This window comes from Bidens hawaiensis, unplaced genomic scaffold, assembly GCF_021521415.1.
Source record: "Bidens hawaiensis isolate Kalapana, Puna unplaced genomic scaffold, B.hawaiensis_p1.1 tig00022014_1, whole genome shotgun sequence".
NCBI lineage: Eukaryota > Viridiplantae > Streptophyta > Magnoliopsida > Asterales > Asteraceae > Bidens > Bidens hawaiensis.
Window position 1 is genome coordinate 107,807 of NW_027493416.1, and position 14,332 is coordinate 122,138.

Sequence of the window (14,332 nt, forward strand, 5' to 3'; positions counted from 1 at the left end):
TTAAAACCGAAATTTTGTTTTTTTAGTATTAAATAACTTTTGGGTTTCTTTTAATACAAGTTTTTTTTTGTTTTATGTTTGTATTTGAAATTTTTTGGCTGGGATAAAACTACGTGAAATAATGAATTTGAGCCAAAATCTTTTTTTAGTGAGTAATTAATTACTATATTTTTATAGATTACTTAAGAATAAAAAATTAAAATTAAAATATATAAGTTTGGTTCGCTTTTTTCCAGGTTTTACTACATGTTAAACCAAAACCGAACCGAAAGTTTGTTTTTTATGGAAATATAAAACTAAACCGTCGGATTTTGTTTTAGTTTTAGCTTTTCCGGTTTCAAAGTGAAACCGTGCCCATTAGTCGCTCTAAAACTAAATACCTCTATTGTGATATCAGTGGTGAAGGCGGCAACGGGGACTCTCAGATCACCATTGGTTGTGAAGTGTTCCGCGTGCAACTAATGTCAAGTACATAAAACCGTTTGTTTATCAGGATGGGGAGATGAATAATGACATGGCTCACCGCACCATGGTTAGCTGGCAAAGGTGGAGAGACCCACTAGGATATTGTGCGCTAGAAGGTTTCCAATTAAAATATTAAAGAGGAAATTTATAAGGTTGCAACTCCTATGTTATATGGGACAGACTGTTAGGTCATCAAGAAAACATATGGGCACAAGATAAAGGTAGCAGATATTCGAATGCTAGGATAGATATGTGAGCATATAAAAATGAACCAGAAGTACTCTAAAGAGCGGCTAGTATGTTAGATCAAATAAAGGAGGAGAAAGGGCCAAAATACGCTCAAGCAGCCTATCTTTCTAATATAATAATTAGGGCCTAAGTAAGCCATGTGACCACAATGATAAAGCTTGAAAACCATATTCACATTCTATGTTTTTAGTAAAGGCCTTTTCAATAACAAAGGTTCAAGGGAAAAAAAAAGAAAGAAAGAAAAAGGTGCGAAGACTTGATGGAAGCTATTCGTGCAAGCAGTTTACGTTTTTGGTTCCTTAAAATAGCATACATTTTTGTTGGTAAAGACATGCCCCGTGTTTAAGGACCACGAGACGACATTGCCTTCCGCCAACGGTGAATAAGGATCATATCTGTACTCTAAAATACAGCTTAATGAGTCGATTTAGAGCATGCTTTTTTCGAGCAAGCCATGAGTTATTGAACAACTCCGGGAACATTCCATAAACATGTTGCAACGTAGAAAAAAGATGCAAATAGATTATAATGAAGTTGAAGGATTTTATAAGCAATTAATTGTTCTGTGTGAGTCGGCTAATACTAGTCTAAATGTCTAATACATAAGGTTGTCATTGTTTAATTAAGTTGCAACACTACGTACACTAATCAAATACAAATTACAAACATAAATTTGTGTAATACAAAATTTTGATGTAGTACTATGGTACGGTACCGATTGAATATTATTAGTAGGAAAATACTGAAACCGACTCGTATCAAAACCAAAACTTATTAAGTTAACCCGGTTTTATACTAGTCAACCAACTGTTGAAATGCTGCTGATCTCAGCTTTGACGTTTAGTAAAAGTCAAGTGACAGTTTGACCATATTAATTAAGTGTATTAAATTTGAAATTTATTAATTACTTTCTCAATCTTCAAAAGTAAAATAATCAATAGGTTGACCAAGGTGTGAAAGCAACAAAATGGTATTTGTAGATTCTACATATGTGGGGTAGTTGGCGTGTAGATTTTTTTATTTATTATTATTTTAAAACTGTAGTTTTCCTATGTTAGACAGTCATATTCTTTAATTTAAAAACTTTTGTTGTTAACTACGACCAGAATATATTGTTTTAACTGGTTGACTTTTAGATAATTTTTTTTTCTTTTTTCTGTAACTTTATTAAACAATTAATGTGATATTACAATAATAATATTATAATCATCACAACTTTAGTAAAAAACAATTAAAATATACGTTTTGACCCCTTTCTTTTCAATGAATTTATACAGCAATGAAACATAATGATCTTACCCTTTTAAAAAGATAATAAAGATTTGATAATATTAAATTCACCATTAATTATATCAAATTAAATTCCATATTTTCATGACTCCAAAATGCTTAAGATTATAGTATTATGATTCTAACCATCTATATAAACCCATAAACCATTATTATTTCCAATCACTTCTCTTTTATTTGAAACTCGTCTCTCTTTTCTTCAATCGCAAATGGCTAGCCTCTGGTTAATGTTTGTTTTATGCTTAGCCGCAGGAGTTAGTGCCACACTCGACAAGATTGTCTTTGACCCCTGAGGGCTTCATGGCGGCGACAAGGTTATCTTTAACCCCGGTGGGACTCATGTTGCACCTAAGGGAAGTCCTTCGCCATCCACTGGAACTCAAGTTGCACCAACTATGCTTAGCCTCAGGAGTTAGTGCCACACTCGACAAGATTGTCTTTGACCCCTGAGGGCTTCATGGCGGCGACAAGGTTATCTTTAACCCCGGTGGGACTCATGTTGCACCTAAGGGAAGTCCTTCGCCATCCACTGGAACTCAAGTTGCACCAACGATGCCTCCTGTTAGTCCTACAAAAAAGCAACCTCCAACATTTTTTGTGTTTGGAGACTCGTTAGTTGATAATGGTAACAATAATTTCTTGATCACGGGTGCTCGTGCTGACATGCCACCTTATGGCATTGATTCTCCGGCTCATATACCTACAGGCCGTTTCTCCAACGGCCTTAATATTCCAGATGTTATCAGTTCAGTATTCTCTCTCTCTCTCTCTTAGATTAAATAAATATATACTTAATTAACCAAATTTTTGTTAATATTTTTTTCAGGCGAGTATATCGGATCTGAACCCCTTTTACCCTACTTGAGTCCTCAACTCGTGGGTCAAAAACTTCTTGTTGGAGCAAATTTTGCTTCGGCTAGAGTTGGAATACTAAACGACACCGGATTCCAATTTGTAAGTCAAAGTTTTCTATTTGAACGACTAATAAAGCCAAGATACCGGGTAACCCGATGGCAAAATGTGACACATACATCGGCGATCACATATAACATTGGGTTGCCCAAGCCCACCATTTTGACATGGATTACATTTGTTAATATATAATTAATATACTCTAGTTTTTTATGTTTTGTATATAAGCCTACATTCCACTAAACATTTATTTGATTTAGTTTATATTCAATTTAGAAATATAATAATATATAGAGGTTAATTTAATTTTTTTTCCTTTTTTGATAAAAATTAATAATTACAAAGTTTAATTGCAAATAATTTTTTTCCTTATCTATATATCAATATTAAATACTTAATTAATTGTTAATTGACCGTTTGTTTTGTAGATGAATGTTATAAAAATGCCATTACAACTCGAGTACTTCAAAGAGTACCAGCAAAAATTAGTTTCTCTGATTGGTGAAGGACAAGCTAAGCAAGTTGTTAATAAAGCAGTGCTCCTCATTTCCTTGGGTGGCAACGATTTCGTGAACAACTATTTTTTGTTTCCCGGCTCGGCTAGGTCTCTATCGAATCCACTTTCTAACTACATTCCCTATCTCATAGACGAATATCGCAAGATCTTGGAGGTATGTTTTTTTGTTATTATATATATAACACCTTGTTAAGTTTATCGTTTGATGTGAAAATTTCATTGCATATAATGTTTTTATAGAAATAAAGATAGAGGAAAAAAATTAAACATATTTCTTTTGGCACGAGTCGTGTACTCGCGTCCCTAAAACGTCGCACTTTTGATAATGTTGCCAACAAGAGACACAATGAGCCTCGTGTACATGTGGTAGTCAAATCGATGGGTCATTATACCCATGGGATATTGGTGCGACTTTAATTTGCAATTGTCATCGTTCCTTTTTTCCTTTTCTTTTTGACTCGTTTGTAATTTTGTATTGACAATAGCATTTCATAAAAATTCAACCAATGAAATGTGTTTTTTTTTTCATAACTTTTTAGATATTTTTTTATATTTGTATTATATGTGATTAAAATAATAGCATTTACTGATACATAATCATTAATATGTGATTCAGTATATCATTTCATTAACTACACTTAACTTTTAGACATTTTTAAGGTGTTTACATTTAGGTCAAAAAAAAAATTTTTTAACTCGTTTTATCATTGACTACAGACTCATATGTGGTTTTGGTTGAATTAGACTCTAGTTACAATTATGCTGTGCTTGTAGTTGTTTTGGGATAATGAAACTTCAAAAATAAATAAATTTGATTTTGTGAATTGAAATATAGTAAAATTTCATCAAATTACAATGTAGAAACTCTATGAATTGGGAGCAAGAAAGACAATTGTGATGGGCCCAGGACCGATTGGGTGCGCACCAGCCGAACGAATGCAACATAGTTTGACCGGTGAGTGTGCCAAGGACCTGCAAGATGCATCCGGTTTGTTCGAGCCTATGCTCAGCCAAATGGTTCAAGACCTTAATGCCAAGTATCAAGCCCAAAATTTTATCGCTTCCAATAACAAACTCATGCATGAAGATTTAATCGATAATCCTACAGCATTTGGTAAGAATCAATCTTTTTGACGGGCTGGATAACGGGTTAAATATCTAAATTAAATAAAAAATAAATCCGACCCATAGACCCTTGTCAAGTGTTTGTATCAAGTTTTATTAAAAATATAAAAAATAAAAAGTTTCAAGATTTTAACCTTTTTGACATAATTTGTTTTAAAATTGTGAGTAAAACATAAATATTATATTGTTATCTTTTTTTTTTCTTCTAAATTACGGGTAAAAATTAAAACTTTTTTATTTCTCTTTCATAAAGGGTCACTAAAACCCCACATAGAATAACAATAATGCCAAAAAAAGATTTATGAAAGTGTGGTGCATTTTAAATACATTTTTCTAAGAGTTTTCATTTAAGTTAATTTTACCATTTTGTTTTTTGTTCTTTTTTTTGTTGTTCTTTTTTTTTTTTTTTTGACATGTTTGAGAAACATATAACACACATATCTAGTAAGATATCAACAATATTTTTTGTCTTATCTATAATATCTCATATAAACTATAATTATGTAGGTTTTAAAACATCAAAGGAAGCTTGCTGTGGACAAGGACCACTCAACGGGATGCCGGGTTTTTGCACGGTGACTTCAAACTTGTGCAAGAATAGAGATGAGTATGTATTTTGGGACGCGTTTCATCCAACCGAACGGGCATGTAGATTAATTGTGCAACAAATTATGAACGGTACACAAGCGTACATGAAACCAGTGAACCTTAATCTCATGTTGTCAGTTGAATAACATGTGAGTGACCTTGTATCAAGTGCCCGGAAATAAGGAGCATGTCTTAATTCCAATATGCTTATGTATGGGACGATATTATTGATTTGATACATTTGACTTATTTATTATTATTATAATTTTATTATTATTATTCATATAGATTTTCACCTACTAAAAACTATTCAAAATAAAATCGATGATTCATATCTTTATCGAAAGATGAATATTGATTTGTCAGTCGATCGATAAAAGTTCTATTATTTCAGTAAATGTAATGTTATGATCGCAATCGGTTCAGTTAACATAATATGGAGTTTCGTACTTAGTTATATGTCGCTAAGGATCTGATTTAACAGTCAGTAAAAGTCCTACAGTTTGCAGTAAACTTGTAGTTAGAAGATCGCAATCAGTTTGGTTAACATGACATGGAGTTTCATCACTTTTTTAAGAATGTCAAACTAACTTACTTCAAAATATTTCTATAAAATCCTGTAGGATTTTAACATTTCACCTCAAGGACTAGGATAGAGGGTATGCAACTTAACACCACACTTCATTTTTACGGAACCACGGATTTGCATAGCTATTTTTTAGTTTGTAAGGTTCTAGTTAGTCTGTCAATAAAGTCTTATAAGTTGTAATAAATTTGACATTAGAATATCACAATCGGTTTGGTTAACATAAAATGGAGTTTCATAGTTGTTTTTTATGACAAACTATCTTACTCCAAAAGACTCTTATAAATTACTTATACATGCATCTCACCGTATTTAAACCCTTCGCCTCTAAAAAAGAAAAGAGTCATCTTACCGGCACAACATGTCACGTGGGACCACGAAGCTTTGAATCTATTTTTGTGTGTTTTAAGGATCACTTTACATTTAAAGTGGGACCAAAAAGAAAGTTGGTGGGGCTGAAGGAAGTACAATTACTATGTCGGTGGGATTTATTACAAACGTTAAATGACAATATATGTCTTGTAGTTGAGAGTTGAAACTGCTAATGTGAAAATTAAATTCCTTTGACTACTCGAAGTTATATGTACAAATATAGTACATTGTATCTCTAATACACTTCTAAGTTCCTGACTATAACCTTTAATCTCATTGCTTTATTTTAAAAGTAAACGGGACGTGTTTGAACTGACGTATTTAACTCGTTAAAATTATTACTTATTTCATTAAATTTGAAAAGAGATTAAATTGTCATTTAAATTATCTTTAGTTATGATTATTCACTTTTGTAATTATAAAATTGTACTTTTAATAATGTATCTTTGTATGATCGTTAATTGTAGCATTAGAAAAATATATCAACGTTGATACAGTTTACATTTGCGATGATTTTTCTATATACCCTAAATAATACCACCTGGCTACACCACCACCAAAGGTGTAAACTATAGTTGCCCGTTGTCGCCGTCAATCTGACCATAATGGCAGTGGCATATGTTGTTGCCGCTAACACAAAGTCGGCAAATGCCTCTCCTCATCTTCTCCTACATATGTTAACCATTAAACCTTCTTGTAATTAAGTTGTAATGCAAAACCAAATTAAATTGTTTTGACTACCATTAAACCGCCTACACACTACCATTATTATTAAATACACTCCCTCCCCAACCCATATATTGGCATGTCAACCCCTATTAAAGAGGTTAACATGTTTAATCTGTTTATTATAACAACTCATCAACCCGTTTATGATACGTTTAAAAGTCGTCAGCCAATTTGACTTTTTAAATAAACGTGTTAAATGATGTATGCTCCGATTACATGATTTTAAGTGTATTCAGATTATGATATACGTCTTTAATTCGTATAAATTTACAAGTAATGTTCATTTCAACAATTCAAACCACGTTTGTGACCTCATGAGGATATGCCAATATTAAATTTGATCTTATCAAGGTATGAAATGTGGTAGTTTTCATATTGAAACAAGTGGTTCTATAAATGGTAATTGACCTCACCCTTTGAATAGTTTGTGTATATATATACTCTCACTTGGTTCATTTTCTAAGTGTACATAATATATTGCTACACAACAATGTCTAGAATTCCACTTGTTATCATTTTCACATTTCTTACTTTCAATGTTACTTTAGGTGTAGGGGCCGAAAATAACCCGCCTCCTAAGCCGAACGTCGAGACCACCCGCCGCTTGTTTTTGGTGTTTGGCGACTCGTTAGTAGACAATGGAAACAATAATTTTCTCGCGACATCTGCAAGAGCGGATTCACCTCCTTATGGAATTGACTATCCCGGCCATCGCCCCACTGGTCGTTTCTCTAATGGCCTCAACCTACCTGACGCTATTGGTTAACATCCCAACTTCATTTTATACTCTTTTTCCTTTTTACTTCATTACCAACATGCTAAAATTCTAGTCATTAAAAAAAAAAAAGACATGTTTACAAGACATGTTTATGACAATCAAAAAATAACTATTTCCGGGCTATGACTTGAGATGAAGTGTATATGGTGTTATAAACGAACTGAACCGAATAAGGTATTGTTCATGTTTATCCATTAAGTTTCTTAGCGGATAGACGTACGGTCTATGAACGATTAACCGAACAAAATTTCCTGTTCGTGTTCGTTCATTAAGGAAATGAACTTGTTCGTAAACGGTTCATGACACGGTTCACGAACATAAACGAAACAAACGCTCATGAATGGTTCGGTCCGGTTACCAAGTGTGTACTGGTGTTTTTTTAACATGAATATTCATATGTTAATTATATATATTAATCACATAATATTCATGTATATTTTGCTTTATAGTTCATAGTTTTGGTTTAATCAATATGGTAAGATTAGAAATTTCACTAAAATGTATTAGAAGCCTTTAAAGAACAAACATTAACGATAATAAATGTGCGTAAGTGAACATAACTGAAAGAAGATGGCCTCTGTTCGTGTTCATTCATTTAGTTAATCAAACGAAATTTTTTGTTTATGTTTGCTCATATATTACTTTTTGCTAAACAGTTCACTGAATGTTCAGTTTGTTTATATGATTTTAGGAGAATTAATCGGTGCGGGTCCAGTATTGCCATTTTTGGATCCAGCTCTATCGGGTCAAAATTTGTTAAACGGAGCGAACTTTGCTTCTGCCGGGATTGGGATCCTCAATGACACCGGAATACAATTTGTAAGTCAATTATTAATTGCTACCATGAAAATTTTAAAAATACTTTTTAGTAAGTTACGTTTAAAATAAATATATTATTAGTTTGCCAATTATATTGTACATGATGAATATATATATATATATATATATATATATATATATATATATTATTTCTTTCGTTATTTTTATGCGTTAATATTCTTTTTTAAAACAAAAAAGTAATATTTAATTAAAAATATGTAATTAGCATTTAGCTATAGAGTGAACTGGAGTTTTATTCCTGTGGTTTGTTCAAATTTACCATGTCAATTCAGAAGTTTAAAATTTACTATTTTCGTCCATAAGGTTCATTTTCATTGCAATTTTCGTGCTTTTCGTTAACATATTTTGGACCAAAATAACATATTTTAACAAACCACATGGGCAAAAGTCGCAATAAAATCAAAATCTTATAGACGAAAATTGCAATGTAAATGAAACTTTAGGAACGAAAATAGCAAATTTTAATCTTTTGGACTGAACTAACAAATTCGAACAAACCATATGAACGAAAATCGCAGTTCACTCTTAGCAATATTAAATGCACGTATACTTCATATTACATTGCATATATATGTAATATATGAGATAAAATATGTAAGTACTTTTTTTATTTTTAATTTTTACACTACTAACTTAATAATTAAAATAAATGAATAAAATAAAAGATCTTAAAATTTTATTTAGATTAAATTCTCTCAAGCTCTCACAATAAGCAAAAGTTTTCATATGATAGTCTCCCATAGTTTAGCCTTTTGATATGAATTTTTATCATTTATTTTTGTAGGTAAATATTATTCGGATGCCGTATCAGTTGAATGACTTTGAGACATACAAACTTCGTTTGGCGGATCTGGTCGGGACCGAGAAAGCAAAAAAACTTATCAACGATGCATTGGTTCTAATCACGTGTGGAGGCAACGATTTTGTGAACAACTATTTTTTGATCCCAAACTCCATTAGGTCGATTCAATATAAAATTCCTGATTATGTCCCCTATATCATCTCCGAGTATGAGAAGTTATTAATGGTAACAAATTGTATTTCGTCTATGTACAAGTTATTTATACATTTAACAGTAATTAACGCGTTAGTTGTTTATAAAAATGAATTGTGTAGAGGCTTTATAACATTGGAGCTCGTAAAGTATTGGTGTCAGGAACGGGGCCACTAGGTTGCGTACCCGCAAGCCTAGCACAACATAGTAGGCAAGGTGAATGTGCCGCTGATCTCCAAGAAGCCGCGAATTTGTTTAACCCGCAACTCATCAAGATGGTTAGTTCACTCAACAAAAAGATTGGAGCCAATGTCTTCATAACCGTTGAAACAAATCTCGTGAACTTGAATTTCATCTCCAATCCAAAAGCTTTCGGTAATCCCTACTTTTATACATATACTTTCACCAGTACTTAATACTGGGATTCGAACTTATGGCTACACACAAACCATTCAATTCACGGGTTTAGGTTTAGTTTAAACAAGTACATGTTCATGTCAGTTTAAGATGGAACCCATGAACACACGTAGTGCAGTAACATTTATTTTTTGAACAAATTTTTAAAAATATGTTTATGTAATAACTTAATCATTATGTCAAAATTTTAAAGTTAAAAGAGAAATGAGAATCATGGCTTATAGTTTAAACACAATTGTTCTATACAATTCTTTTATATAAATTTATATTTTGCAGTATATAAATATGTATTTTTCTAGTAAATTTGAAATATTAGAGTATTAATATGCAAAAACGAATAAGAAACTTTCATGTTAATGGTCGTGTTAGTGTCAACCCACAAACACTCATGTCGTATTTGGGTTCATGTGTCTGACATGTAGGGTTTAAGACATCACAAGAAGCTTGTTGTGGACAAGGACCGTATAACGGGCTAGGACTTTGCACACCATTTTCAAGCATATGTACAAATAGAGACGAGTACGTGTTTTGGGATGCGTATCACCCGTCACAGAGGGCAAACCGACTTATTGCACGAGAGATATTCAATGGTACAAAGTATATGCACCCGATGAATCTTAGCACCCTCATGGTTATGGATTCTAAAGTTGTTTGATTACTATATTTTACGCCATATGCGTGGCTACGATGCAAGTGTTTTTTTTTTCATGTCAATAAGTTTGTTTTCCTACGCTGTTTGTAACTAGACTAGATTGTCTTGAATCAAAGTAATAAGTCGTGTCCAATCTTTAACATTAAATCTTTGAAATGATTGTATAGGCGCGGATAACTCGAATCAACTAGTTCACTAGGGGCCTAACGAAGCCCATCTTAAACTTGTCTAAGTTCAGACCCGGCTTGTCTAATTTATGAGAGTCCGAGTCGTTGACGGGTTGGATCCAATGCATTGTTTAGGGCACCCTATAGCTTTCTCCATAACCCAAAAAGAAAATATGGTATGTTAAGCACATATATAAGAGCTTGATTGGTTGGTTTTTTTAAGGGTCCGTCTTTTGATATTGAGCCAGTATTCAAACTACATCTTTTTTTTTTGTTATGATAACTATTTGTAACATCCCGAAATTTCCAAAATGATATTAATTATATTACTTAATAATAGAGGGAAAGTTGACTCGGGTTCGTGAAATAAATAATAGAGTAGGAGTTGGTATGAGTCGGACTAGTGTTAGATTATTTGAGATGGGTTAAATGAGAATGAGCCTTAGGTCCATGGGCTTTAAAGGATATAAATATCCCCTAAACCACCATAAAATCTTAAACCTCATCTCTTTCCATTCTAATCTCTACACATTCAAAACACACACACACCATAAACGAGCAGGATCCGAGAGAGAGTAAACGTTAGTTGGTGCTAGATCGTCGTGACGAACCAAAGCAACAAGACCAGCTCGTGTTCGTAAGTTCGACTCGTTCAAGGTACGTTTATGGTTAGAAATCGTTCGTATAGGTTCGGTTTGATTTGAGAAATGGTAGATCTGAGTTTGTATGGTAAAAACGAATCCAACAAAGCTAAACTTACTGAAAATGGTTATGATTTGATGGGTTAATCGATTGATAAAAATGACCCGTAACCTATATGCCTAAATCGCACCCTCTAAACATCGATGTTAGGTCGATTTGATAGTTGGGGTTTGTAGGCGCTGGTCAGACGATTCCATGGGTACCTAAATCGAGTTATTTGGTTAAGGAACGAAGGATTTAAGAGCGAACAGAACCTGCAGACGACAACTTCGCCTGCAAGCTAAGTTCGCCTGATGAACTTCGCCTAAAGCTAAGTTCGCCTAAGGTTTAACTTCGCCTAAAGCTAAGTTCGCCTAAGGTTTAACTTCGCCTAAAGCTAAGTTCGCCTATGGTTTAACTTCGCCTAAAGCTAAGTTCGCCTAAGGTTTAACTTCGCCTAAAGCTAAGTTCGCTTAAGGTTTAACTTCGCCTAAAGTTAAGTTCGCTTAGAAAATAAATTAAAAACCTAATGGAAAATGTGTTAAGACAGTTAATGTAAATAAAATTTTTCCAAGCAGACCTGACAGCTCGACCCCAGCCAGGGGCTCTGCCCCTTGGACCCTGCTAGGGGCTGCCGCCCCTAGACCCCGCTGCCAGGGGCGCTACCCCCGGACCCCCGTTCGTTGTGGGTAGTAGTTAAGACTGGAAAGATGATATGAGTAGTGATAGTTGTTTGATACGTGTACTTGTTATACAGTCAGCCGTGCACAGCTGAAGAAAGGGATTACGATTAACGGTGAACGTAACCGTGTTCAGGTGAGTTTCTAGCCCCATTCCTTGTTATGTTTTCGGGGCTGTGTGCATACTCGATGTGTTGTTAATACATTTATCCTAAGTGATAAGTGTATGTCATATGTGATATGTGTGATAGTTATGAATGATTGTTTGTCGGTACGCGAACGATCTTCGGATATTGCGCGTACTGTCAGGTTAAAAATAAAGGTACGAATATTATATATCGAAGATGTATGAATATTTCAAATGAATACTTGTCGGGGCGTGAACGATCTTCGGATATTGCACGTAACGACAAGGGGTATGGTTGTTAAATGAATGAGGTAAAGAATGCCTAGAGTGTTCTTATGTTATAATGTAAGTATGTGTATATAGGTACACGAATGGCATGTGAGTTCTACGTTCGACATAGTAGGTTAGGATGGCAAATCCCTCTAGCTTCTGTCGGACATAGACTCGGCTGGTGATGGCGTAGTTAAGGACTGCGAGCCTTATACGTGAAGTAGATGATATATGTAAACGTAGATAAGGACTGCGAACCTTATACGTAATGTAGATAGGCGTCAGCATAGGAAAGGACTGTGAACCCTATACGTGCTGTATTTGTAGCATAGGGGAGGACTGCGAACCTCGTACGTGCTATGAATTAGGTTGCAACATAGGGAAGGACTGCGAACCTTGTACGTGTTGTGGATGTATTTCAGCATAGGAAAGGACTGTGAACCTTATACGTGTTGATTTTGTAGCATAGGGGAGGACTGCGAACCTCGTACGTGCTATGAATTAGGTTGCAACATAGGGAAGGACTGCGAACCTTGTACGTGTTGTGGATGTATTTCAGCATAGGAAAGGACTGTGAACCTTATACGTGCTGATTTTGTAGCATAGGGGAGGACTGCGAACCTCGTACATGCTATGAATTAGGTTGCAACATAGGGAAGGACTGCGAACCTTGTACGTGTTGTGGATGTACTATGGTATAGGGAAGGACCGCGATCCTTGTACGTACCATAAATGGTGAACATAGGTAAGGACTGCGAACCTTGTACGTGTTCACGACCTTGAGTACAGGTATAGACGGTGAACTATGAACGTACTCTCGGTAGACTGAGGTTAGTGGTTGTAGATATGTATGTATGTATGGTAGCAAGTATGTATGTAGAACAGAAGGGTAACTAGTGAAGTATGGATATGTATCTACGGATATGTGTGTATGTGTATGTATTGTATGGCGTTCGATTAACTAGAACTCACTCAGCGTAGCTGACTTTTAGTATGCACGCAGGCGAGCTGATTATAGAGTTAGCATGAGGATGACACACGGCATGGATTGAACGGCTGGCATCTGAAGAAAGAAGTAAAGATGTTTTAAATATAAAGTTTTGTGTTATGGTATCAAAGAAAAGATTTAATGTTTTGTAACAAATGATTGATGTTTTATATTCCGCGAAAAGTTTTAATAAACTCTGATTTGAAGAACTGTGTTTATGAGTAAATCCGACGCTAAAGTAGGGTCACCGGGTTCGGGGCCTTACACTATTTTATTGTTTGATTTTATTTTTTGTATATAATATTATTTATTGAAATAACTTGTAAGCTTATGCTAATTATTTAGTTATTATTCTTTTATGATGAGCTTCTTCATAGTTTGTGTAGCCTGTGCTTATTGAATCTTTATAAAAACCTTTGAATTAAACAAATATTTAAAAACCATCTTTTTTTTATTGAAATGGAAAACAATTATAAAAAGGGGCAATAAGACTAACATGTTCTACGATTCTTTGTGTTTAGCAAGTCTCCAATTTTCCCTATTTAAGTCTGTTTATCGGAAGGGGAAAGTGAATACGGTGCTGTCATCTATGTAACCTTATACGCAAAACCAATCAAAACTACGTAAATTTGATTTAAATATCCTCACCTATTTTTAATCCTTTCCATGTTACAAACATATAAAAAATAATAACTAAAAAATACATATTAAGTTATATAAAATTATAATTGAAAAAAGCTATATAAAAACAGTTACAAATATATTTAAAACAATTAATAAATAGTAAACAAGCCGATCTCGAGCTTTAAAAAACTACTCACGAGCCGAACATTAAAATTAATGCTCGAAACGAATCAAGCTCGAACTTTGTGTGTCGAGCTCGTTTGCACCCTGGTAAGTCAATA

General features: G+C 33.9%; 2 protein-coding genes across 2 annotated transcripts; both read left to right on the top strand.

Annotated features, from left to right (window-relative positions):
- Positions 1-2,556: 2,556 nt before the first annotated feature.
- On the top strand, positions 2,557-5,292 carry LOC143564552 (GDSL esterase/lipase At5g33370-like). Its single transcript, XM_077051793.1, has 5 exons — positions 2,557-2,749; positions 2,831-2,958; positions 3,345-3,587; positions 4,295-4,547; positions 5,066-5,292. Exons 1-5 carry the CDS (start codon positions 2,557-2,559, stop codon positions 5,290-5,292), a joined length of 1,044 nt encoding a protein of 347 aa, XP_076907908.1.
- Positions 5,293-7,110: 1,818 nt separating this feature from the next.
- Positions 7,111-10,629, top strand: LOC143564529 (GDSL esterase/lipase At5g33370-like). Its single transcript, XM_077051778.1, has 5 exons — positions 7,111-7,594; positions 8,303-8,430; positions 9,236-9,478; positions 9,568-9,820; positions 10,285-10,629. Exons 1-5 carry the CDS (start codon positions 7,324-7,326, stop codon positions 10,515-10,517), a joined length of 1,128 nt encoding a protein of 375 aa, XP_076907893.1. The 5' UTR covers positions 7,111-7,323; the 3' UTR covers positions 10,518-10,629.
- Positions 10,630-14,332: the final 3,703 nt, after the last annotated feature.